The 14,528-nt window shown below is 39.5% G+C and overlaps 2 protein-coding genes across 5 annotated transcripts in view; both read right to left on the minus strand.

The window, feature by feature from the left end:
* The window catches only part of LOC148361950 (uncharacterized), a 294,325-nt gene that overhangs the window by 256,922 nt on the left and 22,875 nt on the right, over nt 1–14,528 (minus strand). The gene's annotated exons all lie outside the window — the stretch shown is intronic.
* Nucleotides 4,200–5,694, minus strand: LOC148361954 (uncharacterized). The gene has a single exon (XM_088342895.1). The coding sequence runs from the start codon at nt 5,505–5,507 to the stop codon at nt 4,200–4,202; it is 1,308 nt and encodes a 435-aa protein (XP_088199021.1). The 5' UTR covers nt 5,508–5,694.

Here is a 14,528-nt window from a genome sequence, read left to right on the forward strand (position 1 = left end):
CACCATATCCAAAATGGTTAAATGATGTTGCCAGTACAAACTGACTTTTTCTCATGAGGGTGTCTAACGAGGCACAAAACCAACCACATGCCGATTTCCTGTCTACTGAGGTGCTTTTAAATGGTTTTATGGAGCATTGTGAATTGAATGAAAGATTGTTGACTCTCAGTGCCACCTCGATACCCATAAATCTGCGTGATGGCTCTCTGAGCAACTGCAAAACATAAACAACTCTGGCGGAGGGAATTCTGACCAAAAATGAATTTGAATACTATAATTACTGTTTTTGTGGGTAGTCCGAAAGGAAATTGTTGTTTTTCACGTTTTATATGAAATAGATAAAGAAATACAAATTAAATTTTACGGTCAAACGAAAAAAGATAGATAGCGAAAAGAGTAAAAACCCAACTGAACAGCCATATTGAAAGTAAACAAGGCTGGATCACTAGCTAAAAAGGAGGCCAAGATTTAGCTTGATGACTAGCAAAAAAAGATGTTAGCTAGATAGCATGCAAAACAATTGTAACTGGCTGGATAGTTCGCTAAATAGCTACAGTATAATGCAGAAAGAGAGCTAGCAACAAAGCTAAAAAGGTACCAAGATAACTTTTTAAAACAACTGCACAATTTTTGCTTATTTGCTTTACAAAACATGAATTTGAATTTAGTTTGTTGCATTTCTTGTAAAATAAATCAGTAAAAATATGAATAAAACTATTGGTTTAATACATAAATAGATTACCATTCTGTTCTCTAAATAAATTAGTTAAAATAATTCTAAAATTATAGATTTTTTGTCCATTAAGCCCATGAACTGGAATGTATTTTTTTGAATTTTTAACAGACAATGTATCATGTTATTACTATGTAATTAACAGTTCAATTATTAAATATAGGGTTAAATTAATAAAAAATAATTTTACTAGAAAATCACAATGACACAGCACTGTTGAGCTATTTTCAGAATAGGTCCGTGGGCACCCTGGTTCCTGCGGGCGCAACGTTGGAGACCCCTGTTCTGTTTCATATTTTTTCTGATTTCATTCCAAAATGCAGGATTTCCAATTATGCGATTCTGCCAATGACCATGTTAAGATGCAGGCAATAACCCAATCACAAACAAAATGTTGGATGATGTAACAATGTAGTGGGGGGTAAAAAAGAAATATTCTAAAGTTTAGTTTGGCATTTCTTAGCTTGGGTCCCCTTTCACAGATAGACAAACACACACAATAACACACGTTCCTAATGGTTAAAGGGTGGACCAGACTAGAGGTAAGATCGGGCCCAAAAAAAGCACCCGAGCCCGACGCAGGCCCGAGGGGTATTAAACCCGACCCGGACCGAGCCCGACTAATTAACTGGATTTGCTGGCCCGGCCCGAGGGGGCCCGAAATTACATATTTTATTTATAAGGAGGGGTGATTTATGATAACAAATTAAACTCTGCCTTTTGTTACAACATCTAGGCCTAAGTTAAATAAAACTGTATAAACATTTACATCATTTTTTGAGGTAGCGAAAACATTTAAGGGCGTCCGTCATTTTGACGACTTGATCATTGGGCCATAATCCACAGCAGCAGTAGTAGTACGTCCTTAAGATTTTAGCGCGGCACTATCATTGAGGGGGTGTTGACGTGTTGTGCCCTTTTCCGACTCCTATGCAAATCCCCCCCCCCCCTGATCGTATTCTATATAAAACGCTTATTAAAACAATAAAGCGAGCTAATTATAATAATTGGGAGATCCTAGTCTATATAACGCGTTTATATAAACAATAAAGCGTGATTTTATTCTGCAAATTGCGTTTTTTAACGCGGATGAAAATGTCACCAACGTCAATGTACACTTCCGACAAAAGCGATCGTATTCTATATAAAACGCTTATTAAAACTCTTACCAGAGTGCGTTTTCCTCGTCAGTTCTCCTCTCTTGAGTTTATCCTTAACTTCTTGTTGGTCCGACTCCATATCGGGGATACCAGGCCAAAATCACGCGAATTTGCGGAGGGGAAGATTATTAAGAGGACAGCATTCACGTCACGTCACGTGCACAGAGCATGCTCTGGCTCCGTTAAAAGCAATTACAGCTCCTTCTCCGTTTTATCCAAATTATTTATTTTATAACAAGTATTCCTTGGTCTAGTATCCATACATAGTTTAAGTATATATTTTTAATGAACATATATTTATAATTATTAATTAATTTAAAAAAAAAAAAAAAAAAAAAAAAAAAAAAAGCAGGACCGAACCCGACCCGACCCGACCGTATGACTGACATTTCAGGCCCGACCCGGCCCGAAATTGCCTCGGGTTCGGGTTCGGGCTCGGGCCATGAATCTTAGCTCTAGACCAGACATGGTTATAAAGCGTCTCCAGCTGAGTCAGACGGACCAGATTTTATGATGCCTGGCACTGCTGTGTATGTATTTGTATGTTTGAGAGTTAAAGAGTGTGCCTGAAAGCAGATGTAATTAAACTTAATATGTTAAAGCAAGTTTAATTATTATCAGCCTGAAAATCTACGATTAACATATACATTTATGATCATGTTCGTAATTTGATATGTTTGAGGGCCGCATCAGCATCTTGCAACCACCTATAATTTATTTCGAGTTGACCCAAATAACTAATGGGAGACTGCTGTAATTAGTAAAAAGGTACCAAAAACTGTTTTTATGTGATGGATACAGGCAAAAAAGTGACAGCTTTTGACTTATGGTTGGTTATACAGTGGAACCTTGGTTCTCGACCATAATCCGTTCCAGAACCCTGTTCGAAAACCGATTTGTTCGATCACAGAAATCATTTTTCCCATTTAAAATAATGTAAATTGTTTTAATCCGTTCCAACACCATGAATGTTTACCTTTAATGTTTAACGTAAACATAAAGCTAACCCAAGCTAATCGTACATTCGCGTTATCGTAATTGTCAGGTTCAACCCAACACTTGTAACATAAACCGGTATGCAAAAGAAGACAGAGAGAATTGGGTATGTTTTTTCTTGCAAGGAAAGTAAAACGGAAAACTGCTCTGGTTACAATTCTCCAACTAACTCCAAACAGTCTCCCTCTCCTGGCCTTTTATTTAGGAAAAGGAATGCCCTGTTTACAATGTGATTTCAACACTAAGGGTTTAGGGGATGGTTGAAGGTTGAATTTCCAGTTGAAACCAGTTTTTGTACAAACACTTGTTATTTGAAATGTGACTGATTAACTCTCTTTAGCAGTACTCAAGAAAAGATCCTTGTCCTTCGGGTCAAATCTGTAACTTATTCACACCATTGGTTCTCTCTAGAGTGCAGTGGAAAACTTTTGCTTGTGAGAACATCCTATTTCTTAAGCACAATATTTCAAGCAAACATATAACACACAAAAATGACAGTAAAATTGAATAACTTATGTACATTATTCCAACATTTCCCTCCTGTTTATTCAATTTGTATTATATCTCATTATCGTCTGTTAACTACTTCTTTTCAAATTTTCAGTTACAAAGTCATGTTATAATACAAAAAGGTACACTCAGAGATTCGTGTTGCAGTCATCATCGTCTTCTCCATAGTTTTCTGTATTTGGGAACAACTCTGGTAAATGCATAGAATCATTTTCATCATTATTATCATCGGGGTCAAAATCATGCTGTTTTCCAAGGAGTGCATACATTTCTGACATTTCAGTTTTAACAGGTGTTATAGCATTTGGTAATCAGTTTGGTGCATAATATTCTGATACAAGGAATACAACAGCATCCAGACAAGGTGAGAATTGCTGTGAAGACGGCAACAGACATTAGGACTGACATTACCAAATGTTTGCTACGGCCAAATATCTGTCCAAAACCATCCCACATAGATGTGTCAACTCCTGAATGGTCTTTTCATCTTGCTGTTGAGGGACCTAAGGCCTTCTAGAGCCTTAGTGAAGCTTCCATCAGCTGCGGTGCTGTTAGGGATAAATGAAATGAAATGATCTGCATTTATATAGCGCTTTTCAAGTCAATGACTTCCCAAAGCGCTTTACAATGTGCTTCACATTTCCCAATAGCGGCCTTGCAGCCATGTAAGGCGCTAACCTGCTTATTGGGGGTATTAGGGGTTCAGTGTCTTACCCAAGGACACTTCGACATGTAACACGGACGAGCCGGGATTCGAACTGGGATCCCTTGATCCCAAGACGAGCGCTCTACCTCCTGAGCTACTGCCGCCCCAATGTGCAACATTGATCACCAAATATAGCACAAACACCTCCTTTTTCTGCTAAGAGCATGTCAACAGCAATCCTGTTCTGAAAAGCCATAAAAGAGGTAGCTGACAACTGTTCATGGATGGCAGAAAAGCCCTGTTCCGTGCTGTTGCCCAGTCTTAGCACGTTGTATTGGATGTAGTTGATTCTATCAACATTTTCATTAACCGTGCACCACCAACAGAGAAGTGATTCAATTCCTGCTGCTATTTGGTCTGCTAACTTATACTCATCAGGAACTCCTCTTGGAATCCCAATACTGTCTATGTAAGTAGGGTCTTCTTCACTCCATCCTGATGATGATCTCTTCTTTCTGTTTTTCCAGGTGTGGGGAAGTACACTATTTGCTTTGGACATTAAATCAGTAACTGAGGTTGGTGTGATGGATACTGGTAAGATTAATGAGACTGAGGCGCACAGTCCTGTGGTGTTATATGGTAGCCTGTCAAACAACTTGTTATCTTCACACCACCACCAGATGTCACTCCGAGACTTAGGCCTAAAGGTTATGTCTACTGTCTGCACTGAGTGACATTGGGTGCTGTCTAGTTTACCCATTTTACTGCCTTTACCTGTTGTATTTATGCAGGAGAAATTTCCTGTAGCCTCTTTGTTAGAAAATATAGGCTTTTCCTTTTTATCAGAGGTTAAAGGGTAAATTTCATCCCATGATGAACAGATGGTTGAAGGTGTGGTATTATTCATCGTATCTGCCAGACACTTAGACTCTAAGGCTGAAGGAACAACTTGCAAAACAGGTTTGGCTACCAAGCACACTACACAATCTGTTTTTGCTGCCTGCGCAGCTTGTTCTGCCATTAGAAGCCAGTTGTTATTTATTTTAGAAATGCCTGCTCTAATTCTAAACCAATCATCTGTGTCAGGTTTTACATAAATCCTAGGTTTGATAGGAGAGTTTGATTTTGGCCCTAGTGTAATGTCTGGTTCTGTAGTAGGGGACGTCGTGATATCTGGACATAACAGAAACACAGTACAGGGGTCTTGGGCATGTGGTCTCCATATACATAATGCTAACGCATGACATGGTGGGTTCTGATATGGCCCAAAATTATCAGGCTTTCCAAAAGGGTTTTGGGTTGTATTAACGTTTAACATAATTCTATCATTTGATTTGCTTAAGGAGACCTGTCTTTTACACGTATTGGAGCGCTGGGAGGATCCATATGATCCTTTACTCCATGATCCAGTAGTGGCAAAGTCATATTCCCAACTGTGGGAGTTCTCCAAATTGTTTCCCATTATGTCCCTGTTACTATCCAGATACCAGTCATATCCCTTCCAACTATTTATGCCATAACCTCCGACTAGTAAGTTTCGGTCAAAAGTGAACACAGCCTGAATGCTATTGCTTTGGTAACAGAAGTACAGTTCTTTTGTCGTGTCTTGGTCTCCATCAGTGGTATTGCATAGGTTCTTTATTTGTCCATTTTGCACGTTATTGGTCCATCCTATCCTTCTTCTTTGCATATCGAGGTCCTTTTCTCCGAGTAACAACAATATTACTACTATTGCTCCTATCGGTCCACCAAACGCCACCATTTTCTTATGTGTTGATGTGAGCATTCTACCTGTAGATCTGCAATTCCTCCTAATACTCCCAGAGTTGTGGACAATCTTCACTGGTTTGAGACGACTGCAAACTATAATTGCAGCCCCCTTTGGAGCCAGACTTCCTCTGAAAGTTTTGTTGAGGAACTACAGCTCTACAGTAGGTACCACAGTGCTATTACAATGACGCAACTAAGAACAGTCAAGGCGAATGCTAGGATAGGAACAGTTATTTTACTCATGCTTAATTACTTTCTTACAGTGTGTCAAATGTATCCATGTGTTTCGTTCCGCAATCTTGACAGCTGTGCCTGTGCTTAACAATACCTGGTATGGACCTTCCCACTTGGGTGAATGCCAGTGTTTCTTCTTAATGCTTTTTATCAGGACCTAATCCCCTGGTTCAACTAACTGGCTTTCCTGTGGAGACACAGAGGGTGTGTCATTGTGATCAGTCTGATTTGTCAGCTGTTTTTGCTGTTGCTGTTGCATTCGTCTCATATAATCAGCTAGAGTACTCTCATCATCATTATCCCACATATTTTTAAAGAATGGTAATCTGTAAGGTCTACCAAATATAATTTCATACGGTGTCAACCCATTTGTGCTAGTGATGTCAATATATAGTTTCACTAAATCTAAACATTTAGTCCATGGTCTTTTAGTTTCCTTCATGCACTTTCTAAGTCTGTTCTTTATAGTCAAGTCAAGTCATTTTTATTTGTATAGCCCTTAATCACAATGAGTCTCAAAGGGCTTCACAGGTTACTACACATAAGCAGTTTAGGTTATTCATATGCTATAGAGTAGAAGTGAGTTTTAAGCTTAGATTTAAACATTTCCACTGAGGTTGCAGATCCGATCTAAGGGGGAAGAGCATTCCACAACACCGGTGCCCGGATGGAGAACGCTCTCGAACCTGCGGAACACTTCTTGGCTCTTGGGATCACCAGAAGACCGGCGCTCTCAGAACGAAGGCTTCGGGCCGGAACATATAGGGAAATCAGCTCTGAAAGATATGAGGGGGAAAGTCCATGTATGATTTTGTATAATAATAAGAGAACCTTGAAATCACATCTTAGGCTAACAGGGAGCCAATGCAGGTTAGCCAAAATTGGGGGGATGTGATCGGACTTTTCTGTCCTAGTTAAAAGCCTCGCTGCAGCATTTTGTACCAGCTGAAGACTCTTGATTCTGGTCATCGGAAGACCGGAGAGTAGTGCATTACAGTAATTGAGACGGGAGGTAACAAACGCATGAATTATAATCTCCGCATCCGACTGAGACAGTATAGGACGAATTTTAGCAATGTTACGAAGATGAAAGTAAGCGGTTCTAGTAATTTTCTTCACATGTGTTTTAAAGGACAGATCGGGGTCAAATGTGACACCTAAATTTTTAAGTGAGTCACTCTGTGTGATGTGACATTTGTCAATGTTCACAGCAGTTTTAGAGAATAAGTCGCGGCATTCAGATGGACCAATAAATAACATTTATAGTCCCATTCATTCTCTCTACTAGTCCTAGTCCTGTACTTTGCGGATGATATGCACAGTGATGTTTTATGTTAATATGGAAGGCTTGACCTATTTTGTCCATTATTTGGTTCACAAAATGTGAGCCGTTGTCACTAGATCTTTTCAGAAATCCCATATCGTGGGATTATGTCTTTGCATAGAGCTTTAGCTACAGTTAATGCACCTGGATGTTTTGTAGGAAAGAGTTCTATCCATTTTGAGAATGAATCTATTACTAAACAGAACTTTTTTCCTTGACTTTTGTTAAGTTCTATGAAGTCCATATGTAAGTGTTGGAATGGATAATCTGGTTTGGGAAACTGTCCTCTTTTTGGTCTTAGGTTTCCTTGAGCATTGTGCTATGCACATACCAAACATGGTCTACAAAAAAATAGTTGAATAGGAGTTAAAGCCATATGCTGTATATATTTGGTTTATCAACCCTACCATCTCTCCTGTTGAGACATGTGTTTTCCCATGGCTCAATATTGCTGCCCATTTGTATAGGTTTCTTGGTAGGATTGGTTTGTTTTTTGATCATGTATAGATTCCATCTTTTAGGTGCCCCCCTTTTCTTTTCCACTGTTCTTGCTCTTGTTTGGGTGATTGTTGTTGCATATCTTGTAGAATTTTATTGTTTAAATCAGTTATTTCCTCTGTTAGATGTAGAACTTTTATTTTCCCTTGTGCAGCTTCTTTTGCAGGTCTATCCGCAAATGCGTTTCCTCTTGAAACAGGGTCTGTTCCTGTTGTTTGAGCCGCACATTTGCATATGGCCAACTGTTCTGGTAGCTGTACTGCTTGCAGTAGTTCAGTTAATAGTTTAGCATGTGTTACTGGCTTTCCAGTTGATGTTGTCATTCCTCTATTCTTCAATGTTGTGCAAATGTGTGAGTTGTTGCATAGGCATACTGACTGTCCGTGTATATATATATTAGCTTTTTTATTTTTTCAAGAGTTTGCATGCTTCAGTTAAAGCCACTGATTCTGCAGCTTGTGCTGAAAAATGTAGAGGAAGTGCCTCTGCTTTGAGGATTTTTTTTATACATGACTACTGCATAGCCTGTTTGTGTTTTACCTCTTTCATCCTTTTTAGAAGAACCATCTACAAACAATATTTGTCCTTCTTCTAAATGTGAGTCTGTTAGATCGGCTCTGCTTTTGACTGTTCTGCTAGTGCTTCACAATCATGAGTCACACCTTCATCTTCTGTGGGTATCAGTATTGCTGGATTGAGCACTGTACACCTTTTTATCTTTAGATGTGGTTGTGACAGACATGCATGACAAATGCCTTGCTGGTGACAGGAAGCTCATTTTTGTCTGTAATAGCAGTGCTGACACAGCATGAAGAACTTTTAGTACCAGAGGATGGAAAAGGACGATATCTGCACTTAAAGTCACGGCTAGTGGGGCTGCAATAACTGCTCTTACGTAGTGTGGTAAGGCACATGCTACAGCATCCATCTAGGTGGAATAGTAAGCTACAGGTTTAATCTTATTTCCATGTACTTGCATTAAAACTGATGTCATAAAATGTCCATTACATCTACCATCTGTATGAACTCTTTGCTGTAGTCTGGCAATGCTAGCGTGCAACTGCTAACCATGGCCTGTTTTTATTTGCATAATGCTTCTTCCGCTTCAGGCGTCCATTTTAGGTTGTCAGACATTTTGAGATCCTCCTTATACATAAGTGACAGCAGCGGTGCTGTAAGCTCTACATAATTTGGTACCCAACTCCTGCAATAATTTGTGAGTCTTAGTTATAGGTTTGGGTGCTTGTAGGATGGCTGTCTTTCTTTCCTACTGTAAAAGCTGATCATATTTAGTTAATTGTGTATTTCTCTGTGTTCTATGTTACATATAATCCTGATGAGCTTGACTTATATTACAACTCGTTTTCTACTATTTTGTACTATTTTTTAACCGAAAGACATATATATGACGTCATTGGTAATTCCTGCGCATGTGCGAACTTTGAACCGTAGACGTATGTGTGACGTCATTGATGCTTTCTGCGCATGCGCACACTTTTGAACAAAACCCGTCTGCTGCGCGGGAACGATGTGAGACTTTTATTTTAGTCTGCCCACTCCGCAGTGAATAAAATTGTAAAACTACATTTGCCTCTCTTGCTGATCACTTCAGTTTTAACCTATTACGAAAATATATCCCTAACATTTTTGTTGCCGCAACCGGGATTTTGAGGTTAAAAACAAAGAAAACAAACCATTCTACCGTGTGGTTTGGAACAAAGGAAACCGTTTGTTCTTTTTCGAGATCAGCTTCAAAGCCAGCGGCACCGTCACCGAACCAGGATCAAGTGATCGGTAAGAGATGCATTTGTAATATAAAAATTTGGAATAATTCTAAGAACGAAGCCATTTTTATAAAAAGATAAAGTTGAATTGGCCACAGAGGGACAGAGTAGTGTTGGACTGGCACCATAAGTGGGCTTGAAAAGCCATTACAAAACCTTAGCTAAGTAAATACCCAAAAGGAATCAGAATAAAATACGAAGTATTTTAAATACTCAAACTTTTTGTTTGAGACGGAATTAGATTGCCTTGAGACGGAAAAAAGTCGACACTAAACTAGCCGTGGGGGGAGGAAAAGGGGGAAAGAAAAGTAAGAAAGGGGGGAGGATTATAGAAACGACCCCCTCTTTTCCCTTTTTCCTTTTTAAAACGGAGAGGACGAACCCCTCTGTGGTAAAATAAAATAAAAAAAGGTTTAAGTAAACTGCATGGCTTCAAAAAAAGTGTACACGGTCTAAAATCAAACTAAATTAAACTAATAAAACCAAAATTTATGTCTGTCCTATGTGTATGTGAGTACTGTATTGACATTCATGTTGTAAACTTTCCTATCACGCTTCAATTCCCATTGTTCTATGTCTGTCCTTTGTGTTTAAAAAAAAAAAAGAAAAACAAGATAAATAAATGAATAAATAAATATATAGAAGAATATTTGACTTTTTTGGGAAATTCGGGTTTAGCGCGAACGGTGAGCAACATAAGCACCGAGGGCCAAAACCTGGTCCCAAAATTTTTTTTCCCGGTCCAAATTTTTTTTTGTTTTTGTTTTGTTTTTAATTGAAGATCTATAACAAATGAGTGAGTAATTCAGATGAATGGATTAAAGTTATTGCCAAATTAATACAAAACAATAAAAAAAAAAATTTTTTTGATGATTTATTTTTTGTTATGTTTCTTGTTTTTTTAATGTATTTGGTTTTGTGTATTCTCAACTTTAAATATTTTTTTTGATAAATCAAGGATTACAAATAATAGAAAGAAAGAAAATTCTATTTGGTTAATTAGCTTTTATGAAATTAGGGTTGTTTTTTTTGGTTAAAGAAATAAAATGGGTCAGACCCATAGGAAGTTGTTAGATGATCCAGATGTGAAATTTATGAGTGGAATGGACAGTGAAAGTTCGAAGTTTTTGAAGAAATGGCTGAAGAAAGGTTTTAACTACAAATTAAAGGAAGTAGACACGAAGATCAGATTGAAGGCTGAATTAGTTCACGAAAGGAAAGAAAAGGCAAGGAAAGGAGGAGACACAAGCAAGATAGACTCACAGTTGGAAGTTTTACGTATGTGGATTGATCAGAGCGAAAAAAGAAGAAAGGACATTGCAAGTAAACAAGAAAGGAAAATGTTACGTATGCAGATTCTACCCGAAGAAGAAACGGGAGTCAGTAGGCCAAGAGTTAGAGAAGAAGAAGATTCAAACAGAGCCAGAGAAGAAGAGCGACAAAATACAACTGCCAACGAAAAATGTAAAAAGGAGGAGCAGGCCAAAGGAGGAAAAACGATTGAAAGCCCCAACTCGTCCATGGGAGGCCGCACTAGAGGCAAGACCCTTCCAGTGAAGGATGGAGTTGCAAGTGCGTCCACTTCAAGACAACAAACTACGAAGATTAATATCACCGACACAATACCATCAAATTTATATCCTCAATTGCCTGACCTATCCGCAACATCAACACCCCTGTTTCCGATGATAGCTGTTGCAAACCCAGCATTTGGAGTTCAAGGCCAAGATAGAGAAATTCACGTCTACCGACCTTGGACCCAAGCTGAGATGAAAGAAGCCTGCGTTTCTATTCCTTCCTTGGACCAAAATGTGGGAAGATGGATCGAAGCAGTAAGAGAGCTCATCAACAGCTACAGATTGAAAGGCCCAGAGATTATGACAGTCCTCAGACATCTTCTAGGATACAGAGTAGGACGGATTATAGGAAATTTCAACCCCCTTGACGCAAACCAAGTTGCACATCCATATGGAGAGGGTTTAATTGCAGATGTCGCCAACGTCATGAACAGGGCAAGAGAAGTGTTTACCAAACCACCTGATTTCAGCGCCGTCACCCAATGCCGCCAGGAGACAAAAGAGTCAGTTAGACAATATGTTGAAAGACTGACAGAAAAGATGAGAAATTGCAGGGGAGTTCCGGAAGCTGAAGCCCCCGACACACCTTTCCAGATCATGCTTAGGTCAGCTTTCTTAGATGGTTTGGAAAGCAGCATCGTTAATAAAATAAAAAAACATCTGATCACTTGGAGAACAGCCACAATGGGGGACCTAGTGACACGCCATCCACGCCGAAGACCTAACAATAAAGAAGCAAGACCAGAATGCTGCACTCACCATGACAGCACTCTTCGAGAGTCTCTCCGCTGCTGAAGAGACCCAGTCGGCTCCGAGGTACTATCAAGGGGGAGGAAGAGGTCGTGGCAGAGGACACGCCCGTTTAAACAGAGGAAGAGGAAGAGGAAAAAGGAGATTTTTAGTAAAAGTACTACAGAGCCACCAAAGCCAGACTTCTTGGAACGTTGGAATAAACTTCTAAGACAAAGTCTATTGGAGTGACGAATCCGGGTGGATGTTTGTCACAGTTCCATTTCCAAGAAACATTGAGCCTCTGAAAAAGCAGGACTTTCCAGGAGAATTACTTCACATACTGCTGGCAAAGCCTCATGACATGGAATGGAACCAGCTGAAAAGGATAATCCTCAGAATTCTCATCATAAGAAACGAACCATGGCAACCACAAGCGGACGGCTCATTTGCATGTGACATTCCTGATTTAGGACCAGTCTTTCACAAATCACTCAGGTGGACTACAATTTTCATTCCAGAAATCCATTTGAGTGAATGACCACAAGAAGTTGAATGACCACAAGAATCACTCTGTTAGCCTCTGGGAAGAGGTACTGCAGTGTGTGGTGCAGGACCACCAGGTTCCACAATAGTCTTGTCCCCCTGGCCATTAGACTGTTAAATGGTCAATCAAACACATAGTAAATCTAAACTGCTGCTAATCTGTACATCTGTTGGTTTTGTTTGACTTTTTGCACTACTGGCAGTTCTTTATAGCTAGCCACTCCTTGCACATCTGTTTCTCTGCACTATTGTACTTACAGCGTTATTGTTACAGTGTTATTGTTCTGTTTACCTGACTTGTTTACCTGACTGCCCATTTTGGACATCTGGTTGGCTACTCCTCTTGCACTATTTGCGCTACTGTAAAATACTATACATAGCCATAATTATTTAGTATATTATTAGCACTCAATACTACAACTCAATACACCATTTTATTTATATCTGTACATTAAGGAAACTGTGTGGGTCAGATGTATCGACATTTCGTTCTGTATACACGTGTACTAGAATGACAATAAAGTAGATCTGAATCTGAATCTGAAAAAAGTTTTGGAAGGCTACTATCAATCTAGTGACTTCCCAGACATTCCAGAAGCATTGTGGTCAACTTCAAAGACTGATGTGGGGCTAATGACCACAGCAACTGAAGTCATCATTGAGCCAAAAGGAAATCACCGCCCACAAATTAGACAGTATCCTTTGAAACCTGACGCCAAAGAAGGCATACGGCCAGTTATTCAAGACATGATAACGGCAGGCATTCTAATCGAAGCACCAACTGCCATTTGCAACACACCAATCTTTCCAGGAAGGAAAGCGGATTCTAAATCGTGGAGAATGGTGCATTACCTCAGAGCGGTTAACTCAGCGATAAAGTCAAGATCCCTGTGCGTCCCCGAGCCGCACTCCATCATGAACAAATAAAAAAATTCACACAAATTCTTCACAGTAATTGATCTCAGCAATGCATTTTTCTCAATACCACTGCATCCCTCAGCCAGGCATTGGTTTGGTTTCACATTTAACAACAAAAAGTATACCTACACGAGATTACCTCAAGGGTATGCAGAAAGTCCAACTATTTTTTCACAAGAAATTAACAATTGCATCAGTCAACACCAACACAAAGAGTCCACTCAAGTTCTGATCTATGTGGATGACATTTTGATAGCCAGTCCCACAAAAGAAGAAAACACTTCAGAATCGGTTGAATTATGCAAACACCTAGCAAGAACTGGAAACAAAGCTTCATTGGAGAAACTTCAATGGGTTCAAAAAGAAGTAGTTTTTTTGGGACATCTGGTCTCAGCTGAAGGCCGAAAACTAACATCTGACAGGAAGATGGCTGTCCTCCAACCTCCAAAACCACATACCAAAAAACAAATGATGGCATTTTTGGGCCTGGTGAATTTCTGCAGACAATGGATCAGACTATGCGGAAACCACCCAACCACTTCTGGATTTGATCTACACAGAAGACCTACCACTAAATGCCCCTCTAATATGGACAGAGGAAGGCGAAGAAGCCTTTATCCAAACAAAACAGAAGATAACTTTATCAGCAGCCATCAGTTTCCCTAATTATGAGAAATCCTTTACCCAAACAGTGGATTGCAAAAATGGATTCATGACATCTGTATTGTTGCAGCAATATGGCGGACAACTTCGCCCAGTAGCATACTATTCAAAGAGATTGGACACAGTAGCTCAAGCCTTGCCACATTGTGTCCAATCAGTATGTGCAGCAGCAATGGCAATACGATCCTCAGCAGAAGTAGTATTGTTTCATCCACTATTTTTATTAGTCAGCCATTCAGTGGACATACTACTCACGCAAACAAAGATGTCATTCTTGTCCCCAGCAAGACACATAGCGATGACGGCTGTCTTATCCCAACCTCACCTAACCATCAAAAGGTGTAACACCCTCAACCCAGCAACCCTCTTACCTACAGAAGAAGATGGACAACCACATAACTGTACAGAAAAGACAGAAGAAGTTTACAAACCTCGCCCAG

The sequence above is a fragment of the Urocampus carinirostris genome, chromosome 8 (assembly GCF_059441175.1).
Source record: "Urocampus carinirostris isolate Australia breed hairy pipefish chromosome 8, RoL_Ucar_1.0, whole genome shotgun sequence".
NCBI classification, from domain to species: domain Eukaryota; kingdom Metazoa; phylum Chordata; class Actinopteri; order Syngnathiformes; family Syngnathidae; genus Urocampus; species Urocampus carinirostris.

Excerpts from the sequence above, each read along its gene's own strand:
- LOC148361954 (XM_088342895.1), bottom strand. The coding sequence starts at position 5,507 with ATGGGAAACAATTTGGAGAACTCCCACAGTTGGGAATATGACTTTGCC.